Here is a 21,580-nt window from a genome sequence, read left to right as displayed (position 1 = left end):
TCACAGCGCGTTGGTGGTATAGTGGTTAGCATAGCTGCCTTCCAAGCAGTTGACCCGGGTTCGATTCCCGGCCAACGCAAATTATAATTTGATTTTAAAACGCTCCAGTGAATCCTTAATAGCTAAACGAATTCATTATGCAAAACATCCAAGTCTTTCAGTGTTCTATTAATAAACGCTTATACAAATATCTTTTAACATAATCTATTCAGCGTTCCGAATCTCACTTGGCTTGAGAGACTCTGCAGCCCCGCCTCTCTCCCAAAATCGAGACTAGTGTTCAGAAACAGCTGATCGTGCGAGGCAGAGGAGCATCACAGTCGCAATGTCATCCGAGGAGCTCGCACGGAAGCTGCAGCGCAGGCTGGACGCCGAGCAGCGTGACCCCAAACCCGGCTCACCGGCGCAGACAGGAGCGGACGAAGAGCAGCCGTCGCCGGTGAGACCCAGCACTGCCGTGAACGGCGACGCCAGCTCTGAACTGACGGAGAAACTCGCCCGCAGGCTGGACATCCACGACGGCACAGCGAAACCCAATCAGATGAAGGTTTTCAACCCCTACACCGAGTTTAAAGAGTTCTCGCGCAAGTATATTGCATCCGTAGTGTTAAGCACTACCATAGAGAATGAATGGGAAAAGTTAAGGGAAGTTAAACTGAGCCACTTTCTGTTTATTTTTATTGATCATTAGAAGGGTGCATTGTAACATACAAGCCTTTATAGATAGGCACGCCAGGTCGATGCTGATTTGCGATGTATTTGATTTTTATATAACAGTTCAATTTTCAGTGTGATGAATACGATTGCTAAATCCCATTGTTTTCAGTCCATATCTGAAGCAGAACATCAAAACCATGCGGTGGGAACTGCTTGAAACTAAAACGCCATGCATCACAGCGCGTTGGTGGTATAGTGGTTAGCATAGCTGCCTTCCAAGCAGTTGACCCGGGTTCGATTCCCGGCCAACGCAAATTATAATTTGATTTTAAAACGCTCCAGTGAATCCTTAATAGCTAAACGAATTCATTATGCAAAACATCCAAGTCTTTCAGTGTTCTATTAATAAACGCTTATACAAATATCTTTTAACATAATCTATTCAGCGTTCCGAATCTCACTTGGCTTGAGAGACTCTGCAGCCCCGCCTCTCTCCCAAAATCGAGACTAGTGTTCAGAAACAGCTGATCGTGCGAGGCAGAGGAGCATCACAGTCGCAATGTCATCCGAGGAGCTCGCACGGAAGCTGCAGCGCAGGCTGGACGCCGAGCAGCGTGACCCCAAACCCGGCTCACCGGCGCAGACAGGAGCGGACGAAGAGCAGCCGTCGCCGGTGAGACCCAGCACTGCCGTGAACGGCGACGCCAGCTCTGAACTGACGGAGAAACTCGCCCGCAGGCTGGACATCCACGACGGCACAGCGAAACCCAATCAGATGAAGGTTTTCAACCCCTACACCGAGTTTAAAGAGTTCTCGCGCAAACAGATCAAAGACATGGAGAAAATGTTCAAGAGGTCAGTTCATTAATCAACACCATTTAAAACCCACCCACTGTCGTTATCATATATATTTATCTAAATTAAGATTTATCCAAGTTAATGAAGCATTTAACTGGTATTTGGTCATTATTTTAGGTCATTACAACTAAGAGTGAAGTTTGTGTGCTTGTGTGCGTCAGAGATTTCTGGGATCATTGTGTTCTTGGATCAGAATGAATGATGCTTCTTTTAAATGAAATCCCTCGTTTATTATTTTTGATCTTTTGTCTTTTATTTTCTTGATAGTTATTTTATCTTAATAATTGTATTACATTTTAATTTAAATTTTAAATTTTATTTACTGTGCTTTATTTCCATTAAAAGTGTATTGAGTTTAAAATTTAATTGTAAGTAAAACAGTGTGAATGGAGTAAACAGGTAGTTTTAGGATAGTATAAAAATATAAAACAATGCAGTGCATAAAATAAAAAATTAACACTATGAGGAAAATAAAAATGAATATGAATGTAACATTGAGGTAAAAAAATAACTATAGTGACAGGTGCATTTATATTGTAAAAGCATTGAAAAATAAATAAAATTATGCACATGGAGAATTATTTACCAAAAATATAGTGAGTGTAAAATAACAAGAAATGAACAATAGATTCTGAAGCTAATGTTAAATTAACATGAATGCTCTCTCTGAGCATCCTTGTACAGTGCCAAAATAATGCTTTGCTCTGGGGTCTCTCTCTCTGAACAGCCATTGTCCTGCTTTCCCTCATTATTTCAGTACAAGGGTCCACTCACAAACTCTGCGTCCCCATGGAACCCACGCCATGAGCAACAATGCCATCTTTGTCTGTTTGTGCGTGTGTTTAAATGCAGGGACTTGGAGGAGTCTATGATGAGAGGGAGTCTCTTTGGTTACATGCAGAGTTGTGAAAAAATAAAATCCCTTCATTCATTTTTATCATATCATTGGATTTTTTTATTCATTTAATCCCATCAAATTCAGAACCGGGTCTCTTGTAGTGCATCAAAACCCTCCAGATAATAACAAATGGCAAACAATCCAGTGTTTCATGCCGTTTCACCTCAGAGACTTTGATTCTGCATGTCATCCTCTGCTACCAGGTCATGATTTTTCCAGAGTTATGCACACATAAGCATGTTAACAGATTTGTTTTTAGCTGATCCCAAGGTTACTTATGCCTTACAGAGACTTTACGATGAGGTAGATGTTTTCTTGTACTGTAAATAAAATAGTTCTAATGTTTTGCACTTTGCTTCATTAACAGTAACGCTCAGTCAAGTCTATTTGATTATACTGTGTTATAGGAAAATAACCCAAACTGTATAGGATATGAAAGTGTGGATGTCCCATAAGACTAGGTTACGTCAGGACCGAAAGGTGTGTCTGTTTAAGTCATAGAAGTACATACTCTGGCCCACTTCAGATCAGTTCAACCCAGTTTCATCAGAGATGAAAAAGATGTCATATATAAGAGGAAAATGGGTCAAAAGCAGAGTTAACACATTTATAAACACAACTTACAAACCTACACACTTCTGAATTAGCACACTACCCTGAAGAGATAGATAGATTTTTTTTTTTAAAGAAATGAATGCTTTTATTTAGCAAGGACATTTAGAATGTTAGGAAAGATTTCTATTTGCTTTTCTTTTGAACTTTCTATTCATCAAAAAATCATGAAAAAAAAACATATCACAGTTTTTGCAAAAATATGAAGCTGCGCAACTGTTTCCAACTTTGATAACAATAATAAAAAAATGTTTCTTGAGCATCAAATCAGAATATTAGAATGATTTCTGAAGGATCATGTGACATTGAAGACTGGAGTAATGATGCTGAAAATTCAGCTTTGCGTCACAGGAATAAATTAGATTTTAAAATATATTCAAACAGAATACAGTTGTTTTAAATTGAAATAATATTTCACAGTATTACAGTATTTATAATCGAATATCTAATTATTTCTTTGTATAAGTGTGCATATTTCTTTATTTTCTCCATTCAAGCCTCTTTAGCACAGGGAGGGCTGTTGACCTGGAATGTGTCTGGCATGCAGAGGGCAGGACCAATATGCCAACCTCATCCTCCTCTTTCTGTTTGTTATTCTCCCTTTCTCTCTCTCTCATTCACTTTCTCTCACATACCAGGTCAGTCTTGTTAACCCTGACCTGTTTCATGCTGCTTCATATAGTTCATAATAGCCGTTCTCAGCATATCTGCGGTTCTAAGCAGATCTGGGATCTGTTACTGGACTGCAGTGCTCTGAATGCCAGGCTCTATAGCTGAATCTCTGCCCCGAGCCTTGGCATCTATAAATACCACAGCAGGAAACCAGAGAGGACAAAAAGAGCGTCCACACACAAACACATGCGATGCACCCGCAATTACATCAGGGCAGTTTGTGTTTTCATGCATCCACGCACATTTCAGGGCTGTGTGTGTAGGAGTGTGTTGCCAGTTGCTGAAAGCAGTTGCTGTTCTGGTCAGCAGATTCCCAGTTGTCTTTTAATCAGGGCAGGCAAGTGTGAGCATGTCTTAGTGGGGGCTGTTAAAACAGCATCGAACAAAGAAAGAAAGTGAGGATGTTGCGTGAAATGGTTAATAAATTGGCTTTTATGCAGCACTTTAACAGTGAAGGTTGAGCTATTTATGACCTTTCAGAAACAATGAGCTAAGGAGATGAGATTAGACGGCCATTCAGAGCAAAGATATGAAACACTCACATACCAGGTCAGTCTTGTTAACCCTGACCTGTTTCATGCTGCTTCATATAGTTCATAATAGCCGTTCTCAGCATATCTGCGGTTCTAAGCAGATCTGGGATCTGTTACTGGACTGCAGTGCTCTGAATGCCAGGCTCTATAGCTGAATCTCTGCCCCGAGCCTTGGCATCTATAAATACCACAGCAGGAAACCAGAGAGGACAAAAAGAGCGTCCACACACAAACACATGCGATGCACCCGCAATTACATCAGGGCAGTTTGTGTTTTCATGCATCCACGCACATTTCAGGGCTGTGTGTGTAGGAGTGTGCTGCCAGTTGCTGAAAGCAGTTGCTGTTCTGGTCAGCAGATTCCCAGTTGTCTTTTAATCAGGGCAGGCAAGTGTGAGCATGTCTTAGTGGGGGCTGTTAAAACAGCATCGAACAAAGAAAGAAAGTGAGGATGTTGCGTGAAATGGTTAATAAATTGGCTTTTATGCAGCACTTTAACAGTGAAGGTTGAGCTATTTATGACCTTTCAGAAACAATGAGCTAAGGAGATGAGATTAGACGGCCATTCAGAGCAAAGATATGAAACACCCTGATAAACATTCACATTGTCTCAGATGTTTCTCTTTGAAATACAAAATAATAGATTTGATTTAATACATTCAATGTGTATCGCAGGTTAGATAATTAGTAACATTTAATGCATTTGAGAAATTGTTTGTCCAAAAATGAAAATTTCCTGAGAATGTACTCACCCTCAGGCCATCCAAGATGTAGATGAGTTAGTTTTTTCATCCCATTTGGATAAATTTAGCATTACATCACTTGTTCACCAATAGATGCTCTGCGGTGAATGGGTGCCGTCAGAATGAGACTCCAAACAGCTGATAAAAACATCACAATAATCCACAAGTAATTCACACCACTCCAGTCCAGCAATTAATGTCTGAAATGAAGTGAAAAGCTGTGTGTTTGTAAGAAACTAATCCATCATTAGGGTGTTTTACTCTCAACCATCGTTTCTGGCCAAAATATGAGTCCATAATTCATAGTAATTAATAAAAGTCCAATTTCCTGTTGTCTCTCACCTTAATATTCACCAGCATATTTGTTTAAAACTAGACTGTTTTCACTTGCAAACAGTGCTTGATCTGTGTATATTTCTCCCCTGATTCAGACTAGATTACTTTTTCAATGGTGAAAGCAATATTATGGAAAGTGCACTCATATTTTAGCCTGAACAAATGGTTTTAAGTTTATTCACAGATTTTCAGTTCACAAGACATTAATTGCTGGACTGGAGTGGTGTGGATTACTTGTGGATTATTGTGATGTTTTTATCAGCTGTTTGGACTCTCATTCTGACGGCACCCATTCACCGCAGAGGATCCATTGGTGAGCAAGTCAGATAATGCTATACATTTCATAATGAGATCACTTCTAACAACCATGTGAGATTATTGTGACTTTTTTCAGAAGTAAAATCTGGCTTTCTCTCTTTTGCTGTATAGGTGAATATAAATGCGATCTCATTCATGCTTTTCTTGACCTATATGGAGAGGGAGAGAAGTAGAGATGAGGTGATGTTCACCTGTACTTTTCTGCCACAATGAGCAAGTTCTTTCTAAAAGCATCACTCGAACCAAAATAGAAACACGTGCCCACTCCTTCAATCTCAGCCTCTTCACTTTCACACGATGTTCAAGGCAAACACTTCTCTCTCTCTCTTTCTCTCGCACGCGCACAAGGGAGAGAAGTAGAGATGAGGTGATGTTCACCTGTACTTTTCTGCCACAATGAGCAAGTTCTTTCTAAAAGCATCACTCGAACCAAAATAGAAACACGTGCCCACTCCTTCAATCTCAGCCTCTTCACTTTCACACGATGTTCAAGGCAAACACTTCTCTCTCTCTTTCTCTCGCACACACACACACACACACACACACGCGTTCTTGCTGGTTGGTGTGGCAACAGCTGGATGAGACTCTATAAATACTCTCCTCTGTTAGAATCTCTTTTTCCTGCTGTTTCTGTCTTCACTCTCCACCTGCTGTTCTGCTGGCCTCCCTCTGCTGAGACTGGATAAATCTTCATGTCAACACTCACTTCTGAGTGTCGCTAGTGTAGGTTGATGTAATACATATGCTAGAATGCAATTTGCATTGATAAAATGGTCTGAAACAGCATATAGCATTCAAAAGTGTGGGGTCGGTCAGATTTTGTAATGAGCAAAAGTCTCTTATGCTCACCAAGGCTGCATTTATTTGATCAAAAATACAGTGAAAACAGTAATATTGTGAAAAGGTATTTTAGTTTTCTGTTGTAATATTTAGTAAATTGTAATTTATTCTTGTGATGCAAAGCTACATTTTCAGCATTATTACTCTAGTCTTCAGTGTCACGTGATCAAATGTAAATATTCAATTTTAGTTTAATTTAAATATTTAAATCGTTTTACTAATAATGCTCATTTTTATTTACTGATTGTGATGAAATTAATTGTCATCGTAATGGAAAAAGAGTACAAAGAGAGTGTTATCAATACTTTACTTTTAGGTGAACTATTCCTTTAAATCATTTTTTACATGTGTTTGTGTGTAGATTTGACTCTGGTAAAGACGGCTTCATTGATCTGATGGAACTGAAGCTGATGATGGAGAAACTTGGAGCTCCACAGACACATCTGGGCTTGAAGAACATGATCAAGGAGGTGGATGAAGATTATGACGGCAAACTCAGTTACAGAGAGGTGTGTGTGTGTATATATGCGTGTGTCTTTTTCACGGTTACAGCTTTGTTAAGTCTATCATCGCCCCTGATGACTGATTTAATCTAGTGATTCAATCTTTTGAGAGATTACACTCCATGCAAACACTTTAGACTCACCTGCTCAGATGATCCGATCACAGCACGTTTGTGAGAGATAACAGCTCTGATGTGGCTTCACATTTAAATGTCAATCGCATTTAGTCACACTAGATGATTTTCACCTGACAAATATACAATACTACAAATTTAAAATGAAAATAATAATAATATATAGTATTATTATTAATTAAGTATTCTATAAGTATTTAAGTTCTAAAGTGTGTATATGGGTCAAAGACGAAATGGGTTTTCAAGCCTACAAACAATAAAAGCTTTGTTTTATTTGATTTATTTTAGTGCTGTCAAACGATTAATCGCGATTAATCGCATCCAAAATAAAAGTTTTTGTTTACATAATATATGTGTGTGTACTGTGTATATTTATTATGTATATATAAATACACACACAGACAGCATATATTTTGAAAATATTTACATGTATTTACATGTATATATTTATATTCATATAAATTATATAATCAATAAGTATATTTAATATATAAATGTAACATATTTTTCTTAAAAATATACATGCATGTATGTATTTATATATTCATAATAAATATACACAGTACACACACATGTATTATGTAAACAAAAACTTTTATTTTGGATGCGATTAATCGCGATTAATCGTTTGACAGCACTAATTTATTTCTATTAATTTTAATTTTGAGCAAAAAAAAAAAAAAAAAGATTATTATACATTTTTACCATGATTTACAAAAGACACCCAGTTAAATATCATTCAACGTAACATTAGTTCATATACCAAAACAAAGAACAAAAATGAATGAGATGACATTAAAAAAAGTATCAAAGTTCAGCCCACTCAAAAATACTAATTCATTGTAATTTTAAATATTTCCAAATCTTTGCCACTATCTTTCAAAATACTAGGTTTTTCCAATTTGTCATCAAGAAGTATGTAATCATTTAAAATATGATAAAGTTTTGTATGATCACTTTTTCTTTTATTTATTTCAGTAAGTACAGGTCAGAATAAGTATGGTTCATTTTTACATAAATATGTGTTACACTGAATTACAATGGAATGTTGAAATTTTGCCCATATTTTGACAAATTACATCAGTTTTTACTTTTTTTAAAGTTTTTACTACAAAAACACCTTATCAGTTTTTTAAATGTGACCCCCAACACAAAAACAGGTGACAGTGCAGCTGTGTGTTCAGTACAGTCAGTCTGTTGTGTGTCTGTGGTGTCTCTCTCATTCTTCAGATTGGACAGACATTCCACATGGATAAGATTACACACACACACACACACACACACACACACATAGGTCAGAGAAAGGGGGGAAACCCGATATAAGGTCACTCTTTTGACCTCTCCCTTCCCCTCAATGAAATCAGTTCTGTTTGGACATGATCTAAAATTAACTTACATAAAATTGCACTTAAATTTTAACAATCAAAATTACATTTGAAAGAATCTACTCTTTAGTATTTACTGTGTAGCTGTTAAAAGGAAAGATCTGCTGTATCTTTCAGTTTGGGAAATCAAAACAAAGCTGAATTGATGGTTTATATATGCTGACACAGCAACCGATATCAGAATCTTTTGTGTTTATTTTTAGAATTGCATAGAAATGCACACACTGCTTCTCCAACCTCACACCTATGTGTAATCAAAACCACAGCCGAACACTGAACAAGTAGCATTAGCGTTATTAGCCGCTTACAGCTATCCTGAAATATGCATGAGGAATTTGTTTCGTGGGTGACGGCTGAGGAGAAGACGAGATGACGCCAGTGAAATTTCAGGAGACTTCTAATGTAGGACTTAAACTCTAATAGACTAGATTGTGCTTCTATTTTAATCTAAGCAACTATATATTTTTTAGAAGCAAAAAAGTTTATTGTAAAGTAATGAGTTCTATAGTATTTTGTCGCACCACGCCACTCGCGTCCGGTGTAGACACGGTGTAACATTGGTTTTGCTTTGTTTCACAGAACTAATCGTTGCCTGGGTTGCGTATGTATGTGTGGGCCGGAGCTATCAAAATAGGGGTGAGACCCTTTTGGGGTAGGGGCGTGTTTATGTTTTGGTGATTTTAAATGTCAACATTGGCTACCAGAAATCGCTTACCCCAGCTTTAATAGGGGTGTTGATGAACACTTTAAAGGTATAGTTCAACCAAATATAAAAAAGGTCATTTTATTTCCATTGAGTGTTTAATAATAATAAGTGCTGCAGGGATGACATATTTTTTGTAGGCCAAAACCCAGAAACAAGCATTTGGTTGACTTCTGGTTTCTGAAGCCAGTGGGTTTTTTGATTGGGTTTTTGGTTAAATGCCTAAATTTAAGTCTGTGGTTAACACAAGCTCAAGATATTTTACCTTCCAGAGTTTAACAATCATGCTTTATACATATAATAATAAAGTGAAAGCAGTCAGTCTTTCCTGATTGACAGTACATGTGCATAATCACCTACAGAGTAAAAATCATACAGTGTTCTGCCACCAATAGGATTGTGCTAATTTTTTATTTGTTTTATTGCATAGATTGCATTGCACTGATAATATTGAGATTTTCTTACCCAAAAATAATCTAGTAAATAATCTATTTATCTATATACTTTATTATTTACATCACTGTTAATGTTCAGTTCAATATTCAATGTCTTCATCCAAAAGTCCATTTCATGACTTTGGTGGAAAAAAAAAAAGTTTGTCAGTAGGCACTTAAAGGTGGGGTAAGGGATTTTTCAAAAATGCTTTAGAAAACTGATTCGGGCAGAATAGCAACCATTGAGTGTTTAATAATAATAAGTGCTGCAGGGATGACATATTTTTTGTAGGCCAAAACCCAGAAACAAGCATTTGGTTGACTTCTGGTTTCTGAAGCCAGTGGGTTTTTTGATTGGGTTTTTGGTTAAATGCCTAAATTTAAGTCTGTGGTTAACACAAGCTCAAGATATTTTACTCTACGACATAAAAATCCTCTAGTAATACTCCTTTGTTTTTTTTGTTTTTTTAAAATCTTTCACTTGTCTTCAAAAAGGAGGTTGCTAACAAGTGTCTAAATGAGACTACAGAGGCTGATCACGACATTAAACGTCAGTGTGCCACACAGATAAACTTATCTTCTCACTTCTAGTCTGCTTTTACAGCCTCTGTGTTTATAATCACGCTATTGCAAGCTATTTTAACTCAGACGTTTAGGGAAAATGTTATAAATAAAGACTGAAAGAGTTGTTGTAAGCTTAATGGTGCAAGTCATGCGACCATGGTGTAAGAATAATAAACTTTTGTTGACCACCGACTTCCATTTATGCAATAATCCAAAAAACTGTGGAAAAATGCAATTGGGTTTTTGTCGAGGGAACCAGAGTGAACTTCAGAGTTGGCCTACAAAAATACATCATCACTGCAACGCTCTATATGAATAAATGAACATCCACTTCTGTAGAGTACATGATGACAGAGTTTTCATTTTTGGTTGAACTATCCCTAACATATAGTTGGTTTAAAATACTTCATGGACAAGGACGATCCTTGTCTGTGTAGCCAGTGCTGGGTAGTAACAGAGTAATCTGGACGATGTAATCAGATTCTCTAATTAGATTATATTACATTTTAAAATGCTCATAATCGGATTACAGTTACTTTTTTATAGTTTACATGATTACTTATTCACACAATGGCAGTAAATTATTCATAATTTCATTTGCCCTAATTTCTTTTTTCGCTCTCTCTTAAATTTTTCTGTCTTCCTCTCTATTCCTAATTCTACTGCGTTTATACATTTGGGAAGTCTTCCAGCTTTTCATCAATTCACAAACCCCCTGTAGTTCATTCACAAATCCCTGGCTTAATGTAATGTTTAAAACATTTCATGATGTTGACAACAAAGAATGGAATATATTTTAGGTCAAAAGTAATCTAAAAGTAATCTGAATACATTATCTGATATGTGTAATCCAATAGATTACATTACAAACTATCATTTCCATCATGTAATTTGTAATCAGTAACGGACTACAATTGGTAAGGAATCTACCCAGCACTGTGTGTAGTGCTTTAATAATTTATATTTTGAAAACGGGCCCTTCTGACACAGATACATACATTACAGGTACCGCAGTGACATTGTCCAAGCACCGAACATATAAGGGCTTAAACTGGTGGTTTTGTGGTGTCAGTGGATTCAGGGTCACTTACAATTATTGGAGAGTCCTCTTATTGCCAACAAGATCTTAAGCAGCCATCACTCATCTGTGTTGCTCTGGAAAACACAAATGTGTCCGTAGCAGCAAAAATGGTTTTGATGGGTTTCTAACGGGACGGGTTGACATATCAGATCATAACTAACTGAGGTTGTCTTTTGGGATAAAAAGTCATAAACTGGAGGTTGTGTTGTGAAATGAAATGCCCTTTTCATGAGCAGAGAATTCTTATGAAATCATACACCCTTGCATAAAAATAAAGCACTGCTACTCCACCCGGTCACTGCCTTCTCCGTTGATCTGGACCACCACATGCTCTTTCTCCAGTGCGTCGCCGGTGTGTGTGTTTGGGAGCGTGAGCGGACAGGGCTGCGTGTCAAAATAACGCATGCTTTCGGCTTTGCTCCGGCCTTTGCCGTACCGAGACGTCACCTTAGTGAAGCAGCTGCCGTACTGGATCTCGTCGGGCAGGTAGGACGTCCTCTTATGGTAGCCGGAGCCTGTACTCTCCTGAGAAGCGGTGAGGAACACCACCAGCTCGAAGTGTTTGGTGCTTGGGGCGTTGTTTAGAGGGCTGGCTGGAGTTAGAGGTTGATAAAAGGTCAGAGGTGACAGGAAAAGAGGGCAAGGTCGTGACCCCAGGTTATCGACGCTGAATTCCATCGCGGTTTGGTGGAGTTCGTGGTCGTCACGTTCTTCGTAGAGAACGGCGCTCACACACACGTCCACCAGCGGCCGTGGAAGCAGGTTACAGACGCGGAACATCAGGCAACGCTGACCTCTGTCCTCACACACTACGGCCTGAGGGCTGAACAGGATCCCACCGCAGCGCTTTTGAGGGCGGGAGAATTTAGCCACAAATGCACCTGAGCAGTGACAGAAAAAAGAATTTGGATGAAAAGGAATTGAAATAAAAACAAAATGCTCTAAATAAATCTGCAAAATAAATGATTGAATAAGAAAATACTTTATAATAATAATAGCAATAAAAAATTTGTACATTTTATTTTATATATATATATATATACAGTGTATGGACAAACTTTGATGATAAAAAAAAGCTAAATAAAACTCCAAAATAAATGATTTAACTAAAAAGGTAAATAAATTACATGCTAATAATAATAATAATAATAATAATAATAATAGTTTATTTTTAGAGAAGGTAAGTTTGTCAAGACAAACCTTGCCACAAATGTACTGAGAAGAGAGAATTTATTTTTTATTTTTTTATAAATCTTTATAAATTGTTTAGAGACAGAAATGTCACTAAATGTATTTATTTATTTATTTTTACCTACTTTATATATACATGGGCAAGAATGAAAAAATAAAGAAAACGTAATTTCCCAAAATACAATTATCTGTTGCCATTGTATGAATTGTGATTAGTGAATTCCACTTCCTGTCATTCCAATTAAACTTCCTGTTCACACTCATAATTCTTAAATTCTGAATTTTGTGCAATCCTGGTCAAAACTCCTAAAGTGGCCATTGGTTTGACTGGTTTACCTGAGCAGTCAGCCCCTGCTGGTAGATTCTGTAACTACACGTTTTTCTACATTTTTTTCTTCACTTGACAGCCAATACATTTTTTTGTAAGCTAAGGTTTCATTATATTCTAGTAAATGTTCTTAAAAAGTATGCATGGATTTTTCCCTGTTTGCTGTCTTTTGTATCAAAGCACCGGATATTTGCTATAAAAGAGTGATTAGTCACATGACACCTGCAGCTCAACTGATTGGCTCACAAAACCTGTCTGCAGAACTGAGCCAAGATGGCAGCATGCAGATTGTGTACTGCACTCCTGGGCCACCAGTACAGAAACCCATTATTAAAACCCATCCCATCAAGATGAATGGGAATGTTAACGGATGGCTTTCTAAGGGTATTACAGAGCCCCTTGATAACATTGCCATCTTGGAAAGTTTATGCTGCTTCTTTCTGGCTGCATTTGTAAGTTCACTTACAGTATTTGTGTTTATGGGTGGCTTAAAAAACTAAAATTCTAAAGTAGGATCAAGTACCCCTGATTTCAGTGCATACTGTTACATCCATTTATATTTTCTAGTTCAATAGCAGGGCATCTACAGGTCCTTCTGCATTTCTTCTGAGGGCTTCAGTAACAGGATTGTCTGCTTTACAAAGCCAGAATTGTGATGCGTTTACATTTACCCTATAGTTCAGAGGCAAAGAACTCGTGATAAGTTTTATTTAGTATATACACTATCAAAGAGTCTTTTACTGGTGTTTTGCTTAAAGCGTGTGAACTCAGTCCCATGACTGATTCTACATATATCTGAAGTCTTTATCTATAGGTCATTGTGAGATTTTCTGAGGTAACTAGGTAATAATAAAGAGTTAATAATATGTTGACTTCAGACTTTAAGTTACAGTTTGGTTTACCTATAAACAGGACAACGTGCTGAAAAATTCAACAGATATACAGTATGATGATATCTGGTTTAAGCACTGGAAATGCGTGAGTTATGTGCTTATTCTATATGTTTTCTGGTTGAAAAGCAGTTTAAAATCCTTAATGTAAAACCCATACACACACATTGGTTGGTAAACATTTTACATAAACATCTGATATATATAATACATACAGTGTGTGTGTGTGTGTGTGTGTGTAAATAAATATGCATGTTAACATGATTTTAGTGGGATTTTTTACTGGCCTTTCTGTGTATTACACCAAAAAGTCTGAAACAAATGAAGATTTAAACAGATTAACAACTCAAATAATACGTTTTAATAGAAGAGGTAGGTTTTTCTTTCTTTTTTGAGGTGCTAATAATTATAATAAAGCATTTGCTAGAATGAATAGAATGAAAATTTAAAATTTGAATTTAGAAAATTAAAAAAATAGAATAAAAATGAACTAAAAAACTACAAACAGAATTATTTAAATGAAAATTAATCAAAGCTATATAGAAATATTTGTAAAAAAAAAAACTAATATAAATGACAAAAGCACATAACAAGATTACTAAAACTTTACAAATTAAATTAAATAAAACTGAAACTGAAAAAATATAAAAACAACTAATATAAAATATGAATTTAAAATATATATGAAATAAAATGAAAATAGGAAATTAGCATTTTAGGAAATAGAATAAAAAGGAACTAAAAAACTGCAAATAGAATAATTCAGTAAATAAATAAAATTAATCATAGTAAAATATTACTTGCTTAATTTGTTATATATATAATATATATATATATATTAAAAAATGTAGGTTCGTCATTGTGCTTTTAAATCCTCACTGTACATTTTTTTTAATGCAGCTTTGATTTTTTTTTTTAATGCCAGGTGCTTGTTAATTAAGCTTTACTTGTTTTGAATCTGGAATATTCTTGTAAATTCCTCTAAACTAATTTAAAATCTATATTTCCAAGGAAAGTTGTATCTCTTATATAGGCTTCATGCAGTGAAGTAGAAGATTGCTGTGTGGTGGGTACCGGTGATGAAGGCCTCCAGCATGAGTCCCAGCAGCATCTGCAGGGCGAGCAGCGCTATGGCGGTCGGACAGTCAGCGTTGGGGTACATGGTGCCGTACCCGATGGTCAGCTGCGTCTCGAGGGCGAAAGAGAAGGCGGCGGTGAAGCCCGTCACGTGTTTGACACACAGCACATGACCGGGCGGTGGAGAGTCATGATCAGGCACCTCCAGGTCTCCGTTGACACGGGCCAGCAGGTACCACAACACCGCGAACAGCAGCCAGTGAAGAAGGAATGAACCACAGAACGCCAGCACCACCCATCGCCACCGCAGCGCCAGCCACGTTCCCCACATGTCCCGCAGGGCCCCGAACCACGTCTCTCTGGAGCCCGGGGCACTGCCTCGCATCAGGCTCCGGCCGTCCTTGCTGACCAGCCGCTGACGGGGAGGTTTGGTCATCAGGGGGCAGGAGACGGCCTTTTGGTCGCTGGTGGTGCTTGTCATGGTGATGGAAAGTTGGCAAGAGGCTCGCACCTAGAAAGGTGAGCAAAGAGCACCTCATATCAGCTCCACATGCTGCATTTCTACACTTTTGCAAATGAAAATCTGATGTTCGTAAAAGGAAAGTTCACCTCAAAAAATCAAAATAAAATTTCAAACACGTGTCAATCAAAATCTGTATGTTTACCTGCTATTTAGTTCTGAGAAACACAAAAGGAGACATTTTGAAGAATTTGTATGGAGGTTTATTATGCTCCAAACTTTTATTTGTGAGGAAACAGGCCTAAATTTGATTATTAGTGGAATATTTGACCCAAAAATGGGGATGGACTTTTTCACTGGGAAACGAACGAACGAACGAACGAACGAACGAACGGGCACCTCCAGGTCTCCGTTGACACGGGCCAGCAGGTACCACAACACCGCGAACAGCAGCCAGTGAAGCAGGAATGAACCACAGAACGCCAGCACCACCCATCGCCACCGCAGCGCCAGCCACGTTCCCCACATGTCCCGCAGGGCCCCGAAACACGTCTCTCTGGAGCCCGGGGCACTGCCTCGCATCAGGCTCCGGCCGTCCTTGCTGACCAGCCGCTGACGGGGAGGTTTGGTCATCAGGGGGCAGGAGACGGCCTTTTGGTCGCTGGTGGTGCTTGTCATGGTGATGGAAAGTTGGCAAGAGGCTCGCACCTAGAAAGGTGAGCAAAGAGCACCTCATATCAGCTCCACATGCTGCATTTCTACACTTTTGCAAATGAAAATCTGATGTTCGTAAAAGGAAAGTTCACCTCAAAAAATCAAAATAAAATTTCAAACACGTGTCAATCAAAATCTGTATGTTTACCTGCTATTTAGTTCTGAGAAACACAAAAGGAGACATTTTGAAGAATTTGTATGGAGGTTTATTATGTTCCAAACTTTTATTTGTGAGGAAACAGGCCTAAATTTGATTATTAGTGGAATATTTGACCCAAAAATGGGGATGGACTTTTTCACTGGGAAACGAACGAACGAACGAACGAACGAACGAACGAACGAACGAACGAACGAACGAACGAACGAACGAACGAACGAACGAACGAACGAACGAACGAACGAACGAACGAACGAACGAACGAACGAACGAACGAACGAACGAACGAACGAACGAACGAACGAACGAACGAACGAACGAACGAACGAACGAACGAACGAACGAACGAACGAACGAACAAACAAACAAACAAACAAACAAACAAATAGATAAATAAATATTATGGATAGAGCACTTGTATTTTAGCTAACTAAAACAAACTGTTAAAAATACATTTTTGTCATTGAAATAAAATCAAATGTTAATAATAGACTAAAAACTTAAAAAAGAAAGTAAAAAAAGAAAATTAGAACTGTATTGACAATTGACAACTTATTTTTTTAAATGAAGTTTTAGTAACTAAAATTACTTAAACTGAAACTGAAAATAAAGCTTTATAGAAAAAAAAGAAAAATAAAACAAAAATGTTATAACATAACAAAATTATAGAAAAAATAAGTTACTAAAAATTATTAAAATGGAAATAAAAATTAAAGCTAAATCAAAGCTATGTAGAAATATTAGTTTTATATTTACTTATATATACAAGCACAGTATATATACACACATACAAAAGTACATAACAATTTACTAAAACTATTAAAATCAAAATGAAAATATAAAAAAAGCTAATTTAAAATATGAATAATTATAATATATAAACAATACTAAAATCACTCAAAGCTGTCTGAGATTTGAAATATGACGTATAAGCTGTTTATTAACACCATAACTACTTTTATGGTGTTTGTCCTTTTTTAAATGTAAAATGTTTCTCCTTTTGGCTTTGGAACTACATTAAGGATGACAACAACAGATTTTCGGGTGAACTATTCCTTTGACATTTGAACCAGCAGTATGAACATTAGTCACCTGTGTTATTATTGAGGAAGAGAAGGCAGAGATGTTGTGTAGTGTGTGTACTTCTGCACTGATGTGGCTGCCAGGTGACTTAATTGGTGATGTTTCTCAGTGGGGTGTGTGTGTGGAAAAGACAGCAGGAATGTGTGTTTAATCCGCTCTTTTTTTTTTTTGTGCTGTCTCTCTCTAACAGACGACTGCGAGTAATTAGTCTGACACTAAAAAGCAAAGCACTGAAATAATAATAAAAAGAAAAAAGAACTCCAGTAGCACAATGTTTTTTCAACGTGTCACTCTGTTTAATGATATTAGATTGTGTGCTAGAGAACCTGACAAAGACTAGTGTACCAGTCACTTGTATAACAAGTTAAATGTGTCTGTAAATATCATGCAGGTGCACTAAATGAAAGTGCCTGAGCGTGAGGCTGTTTGGATGCCAACGCTTCAGGTTAAACTGTAAATAAGAGTGCCATATTTTCATTTAACAAATGTTAACTTGCCCTCCGGCTTCTCTCCCGGTGAGGAGAGGGAATGTTCCACTTCTGGATGTTTTCCTAATGGGGGAAAATTGCTAGCTGAAGATGAGTGAGGTTTGCTTTAAATCTTCAAATTCTAGCATATTGTGACCTGACCTTGATCCCCGCCAGGGGTTAAAATGGGATTTCGGGGTTAGGAAATCCCTAAAAATTTGGTGGTGTTTCTGGTGAACTTAAACAAGATAAGACATGACAGTTTCAATGTAGAATTTTGCAATATTAATATATTTACTGGAAATAAAAAATAATAGCTAGAGAAAAGAATAATGATCAAATAAATGATTAAATATAATTATGCTTACCAAGGCTACATAAATTTGATCAAAATACAGTAAAAATAGTAATATTGTGACATTATTTAGAAAAAACTATTTTCTATTTTAATGTATTTTAAAAAGTAATTTATTCCTGTAATGGCAAATTTACAAATTTCTCATTTAAAGTCTTCAGTGTCACATGATCCTTTAGAAATCATTTTAATATGCTGATTTGGTGCTCAAGAAACATTTCTTGTAATTATCAATTTTTGTAGAATAATAGTATATATATATATATATATATATATATATATATAATTTTAATACTTTAAATTCAACTTTTCAGTTTTTAAGATTTCAAGTTTAAGTTTTTCATCGAATATTTATGTTTTGTTTTATTTCAGCTTAATTTAAATTACAAAAAAAAAGTAACAGTTTTAATTTTTATTGACAATAAAAACAATGTAACAGACAGAAATTTAGGATAATATTCATGAAAGATTTTACTTAACTTTTCATTCCGTACATTCTATAATTACACCATTCTGGCACCATTTTTATTATTTTTTATTATTATTTTATTTATGGTTTTAAGGTTTTATTAAACACCAAGAAAAAGAAAAACAATCAGCGTAAAAAAAACCCCCACTAAATTGAAAAGAAAAAGAAAACACACACACAAACAAACAAACAAACAAACAAACAAACAAACAAACAAACAAACAAACAGATGAACTGCCTCAATATATATATATATTTGATGATGTTTAGTTGATGTCTACCAGAAATGAGGACACACTGATTACAAATATTATTAGATTGACAAAATGCTAATAATTATTTTTTCACTGTTCAGTCGGAGGTACCATCCTTGGCCCAATATAACCCCTGCTCCCTGTCAATGAAGTACGCATTCGATTAGACAAGGCCATGAAGATTTTCTGTATATCTTAACCTAAACTTCATGAAGGAATCCATTACATGATAAATCACAGTAGACCGTAGCCATGTGCATGTTTGCGGCGCATGTTATTCATGTGATCGGATCTGGTCACAGGGCGATAAAAACACATCTCTCTTTATGTGTCCTGTTCAACGGATTAACTCCAGGCTCATAATGTCATTTTTACCTCTAGCGTACCACAATCTGTGGACATCTGATGCTACACTGGCTCCTCGTGTATGAATGTCATTCATTTACATAGATTCTTTGCAGACAGAGTCATTGCCACATAACCATATTGTTGCTTGTCTTCATACGAGATTTCATTAACTTATGAATGATGGGCTTTCAGTTGGCAGCGTAACACTGGTCATATTTACAGATGGAAGTTTCCGTTTATATTTTATTCCTTTCCTTTTAAGTTTGCTTTTATACGCATACTTTTTTTTCTTTTATTACTGCAAAAAATTTATTTTGTCTTGTTTTTCAGTCAAAATAATATCTAAACATTATTAAATCAAGACATATTTACAAAATAATAGCAAAATGATATACAATAAGGAGTCTTGCAAAATGTATCAAAATGAAGTGATTAAATGAAGTGAAAAAATCGGCCAATGTGGTTAGAAAAATAGCCACTGCCAGATATTTATTTATTGTTTTAGGCCTAAATTTGTTTAATTTTGATCAATTTTTCAGACTTAGTAGTATATTAAGCCATTTTGCTTCTCAAGTAAATGTGCCTTGATTTATGAGTGTTTAGATATTTGTACTGGAAAACAAGACAAAAATACTGAATACGAAATTGATTTTTTTGCTGTACACCTAATCAGGTTAAATATTCAGGCATGTTTTAGATGATACCGTGTGATTTTACACAGAATCATGATACATATTAGCAAATAGGGCTTTTCACACACATATATTCATGTTAAGTCAAGATATTTCTGTTTGCTGCAATGTCTAGGTTACATTTTTACAACTTGCTGGAAAATTTGATTTTTAAAAACTAAAGAATGTAGTTTGAGTTAAATCTAGCCAAGATTTGATAACATCATTTTCTCTGCATTTCAGGATTCGTTTTTCTAGCAGTTCTTTATTTTCTTTCTCCCCTTTTTCCCCTTTCATCAGTCATATCTTTGATTGACATCTTGCAATTATTAAGCTACCTCAATGATACCTCACCTTGTGAATGCTTACTTTGACACATGAGAAACAATAGCAAAACAATGAGTAGCTGTATTTTTTTATTTTTTTAAGTGTCCTTGCTACTTTTTTGTGAAAAAGGGTCTGTATTTGCTCCAAAACGACTAAAAGCACCATAAAATTACTATAAAAGTAGTCAATACTACGCATACACTATATTCATAGTCGTATGATAGCTTTGTCATATGATAGCTTTAGCAAAATCTAAAAGTTTTTTTGTTTTTGGCTAAAGAGCAATGATGCTTGGTGCCAAATGACATCAATGCCATATTTTTGTAGTCCATTTCAGAGCTTTGGCAGATGGGAAGACCCAAATTTCAGTCTTTATTAATGTAAGAGTCTCATTTTATGATGCTATTTTTATTATTTTGGATCTTGACAGACCCGTTTTTTAAAAAATCACCTTTTGTATTCTATTGAAGAAGAAAAGTAATTGGAATGATGTTAAGGTTAGTAAATGAAGACCATTTTTCTTTTGGGTGAATTTTCCTTTAAGAGAAAAAAAGTAGATCTTATGAAATGCATCCTTTATGAATAAACAATTATTCACAAACACATACACTGCCTTGTGAAGATCCGGATGCTGTTTTGTTTTCAATAGAGAGTTTGTCTGCTGAGACTGTGATTAGTCATGGTCTCCCAAGATGAAATATCTTCTGTTTCTCCCTTCCAGGTATAAATCTTATCTAATAATTTCTCAAACAGAGCATAAAACTGACACACACACACACACACACACACACACACACACAGTGTGTGTGAGAGAGAGTGAGAGAGAGAGAGAGAGAGAGAGAGAGAGAGAGAGTTTGAGATGGTGCTGTCACTGTATCTGAACTTTAGCACATGTCGTGTATGGTTTACTTATGTGAACTTCAAGCTGAATTAGAATGGAAAAAATGAGTCTTGTTTCGGTGACTTTAGTTACGAGTTTAACCAGAGATTTGGTCTGATTAAAACTGAGTGACTCTCCACTGCACACAGTTCAATGTGTCAGAGTGCAAATGAGTCTGGTGTGCTCATGGGTAAATGATTATTTCAAGTGTGTGTGTGTGTGTGTGTGATGAGAGTCAAGAAAGAAGGAGAAGAGAATACCGGGAGATATGGATATTCGAAATACAATTGACACACACACACACACACACACACACACACACACACACACACAGAGTTTTACTCACCAAATTTCTCTCTTTGGGGTTTATTAGGGATTCCTCAGTGTTTTTTGACGAAGCGTGAAACTTTCAAGTGAGATCTAGAACGTGAGGAACCGTAGATCCTCGGCCGGAGTGTAAAACCAATCCAGATACTTCTGTAGGAGACACCAAAAGAGTCAGACGCACTGATGAACTCCAACAAACACACACATGCAATGAAGAGAGACGGCCCTGAAACTCATTGGTCACATTACTCAGCATGTGGCCAATTAGGAGTGCTTGAGAGAGGAGGAGAACACCTAGAGTCACTTCTGTG

General features: G+C 36.5%; 3 protein-coding genes, 1 long non-coding RNA gene and 2 other non-coding genes across 6 annotated transcripts in view; 4 read left to right on the top strand and 2 right to left on the bottom strand.

Moving 5' to 3' along the window:
• The first annotated feature begins 7 nt into the window (after positions 1–7).
• Positions 8–79, top strand: trnag-ucc (transfer RNA glycine (anticodon UCC)). Its single transcript has one exon. It is a non-coding gene; the product is annotated as a tRNA-Gly (tRNA).
• Positions 80–241: 162 nt separating this feature from the next.
• LOC107745212 (EF-hand domain-containing protein D1-like) lies at positions 242–920 on the top strand. The gene is made up of 2 exons (XM_016559069.1): positions 242–588; positions 827–920. The coding sequence occupies exons 1-2, from the start codon at positions 326–328 to the stop codon at positions 918–920; spliced, it is 357 nt and encodes a 118-aa protein (XP_016414555.1). The 5' UTR covers positions 242–325.
• trnag-ucc (transfer RNA glycine (anticodon UCC)) lies at positions 899–970 on the top strand. Its single transcript has one exon. It is a non-coding gene; the product is annotated as a tRNA-Gly (tRNA).
• Positions 971–1,133: 163 nt separating this feature from the next.
• On the top strand, positions 1,134–10,217 carry LOC107745211 (EF-hand domain-containing protein D1-like). Its single transcript, XM_016559068.1, has 3 exons — positions 1,134–1,512; positions 6,829–6,976; positions 10,122–10,217. The coding sequence occupies exons 1-3, from the start codon at positions 1,217–1,219 to the stop codon at positions 10,215–10,217; spliced, it is 540 nt and encodes a 179-aa protein (XP_016414554.1). The 5' UTR covers positions 1,134–1,216.
• Positions 10,218–10,791: 574 nt separating this feature from the next.
• LOC107745181 (inward rectifier potassium channel 13-like) lies at positions 10,792–15,261 on the bottom strand. The gene is made up of 2 exons (XM_016559031.1): positions 14,755–15,261; positions 10,792–12,152 (listed from the first exon to the last, which is right to left on the bottom strand). The coding sequence occupies exons 1-2, from the start codon at positions 15,236–15,238 to the stop codon at positions 11,554–11,556; spliced, it is 1,083 nt and encodes a 360-aa protein (XP_016414517.1). The 5' UTR covers positions 15,239–15,261; the 3' UTR covers positions 10,792–11,553.
• Positions 15,262–15,773: 512 nt separating this feature from the next.
• Positions 15,774–21,580, bottom strand: part of LOC107745182 (uncharacterized) — a 6,656-nt gene continuing 849 nt past the window's right edge. The window contains exons 2-3 of the long non-coding RNA XR_001640571.1: positions 21,289–21,419; positions 15,774–15,925 (exon numbers count right to left, since the gene is read on the bottom strand). This is a non-coding gene — a long non-coding RNA (uncharacterized LOC107745182). The remainder of the gene's footprint in view (positions 15,926–21,288; positions 21,420–21,580) is intronic.

The sequence above is a fragment of the Sinocyclocheilus rhinocerous genome, unplaced genomic scaffold, assembly GCF_001515625.1.
Source record: "Sinocyclocheilus rhinocerous isolate Xijiao unplaced genomic scaffold, SAMN03320098_v1.1 scaffold257, whole genome shotgun sequence".
In the NCBI taxonomy this organism is placed as follows: Eukaryota; Metazoa; Chordata; class Actinopteri; order Cypriniformes; family Cyprinidae; genus Sinocyclocheilus; species Sinocyclocheilus rhinocerous.
This window is presented reverse-complemented; position numbering and strand designations above follow the sequence as displayed.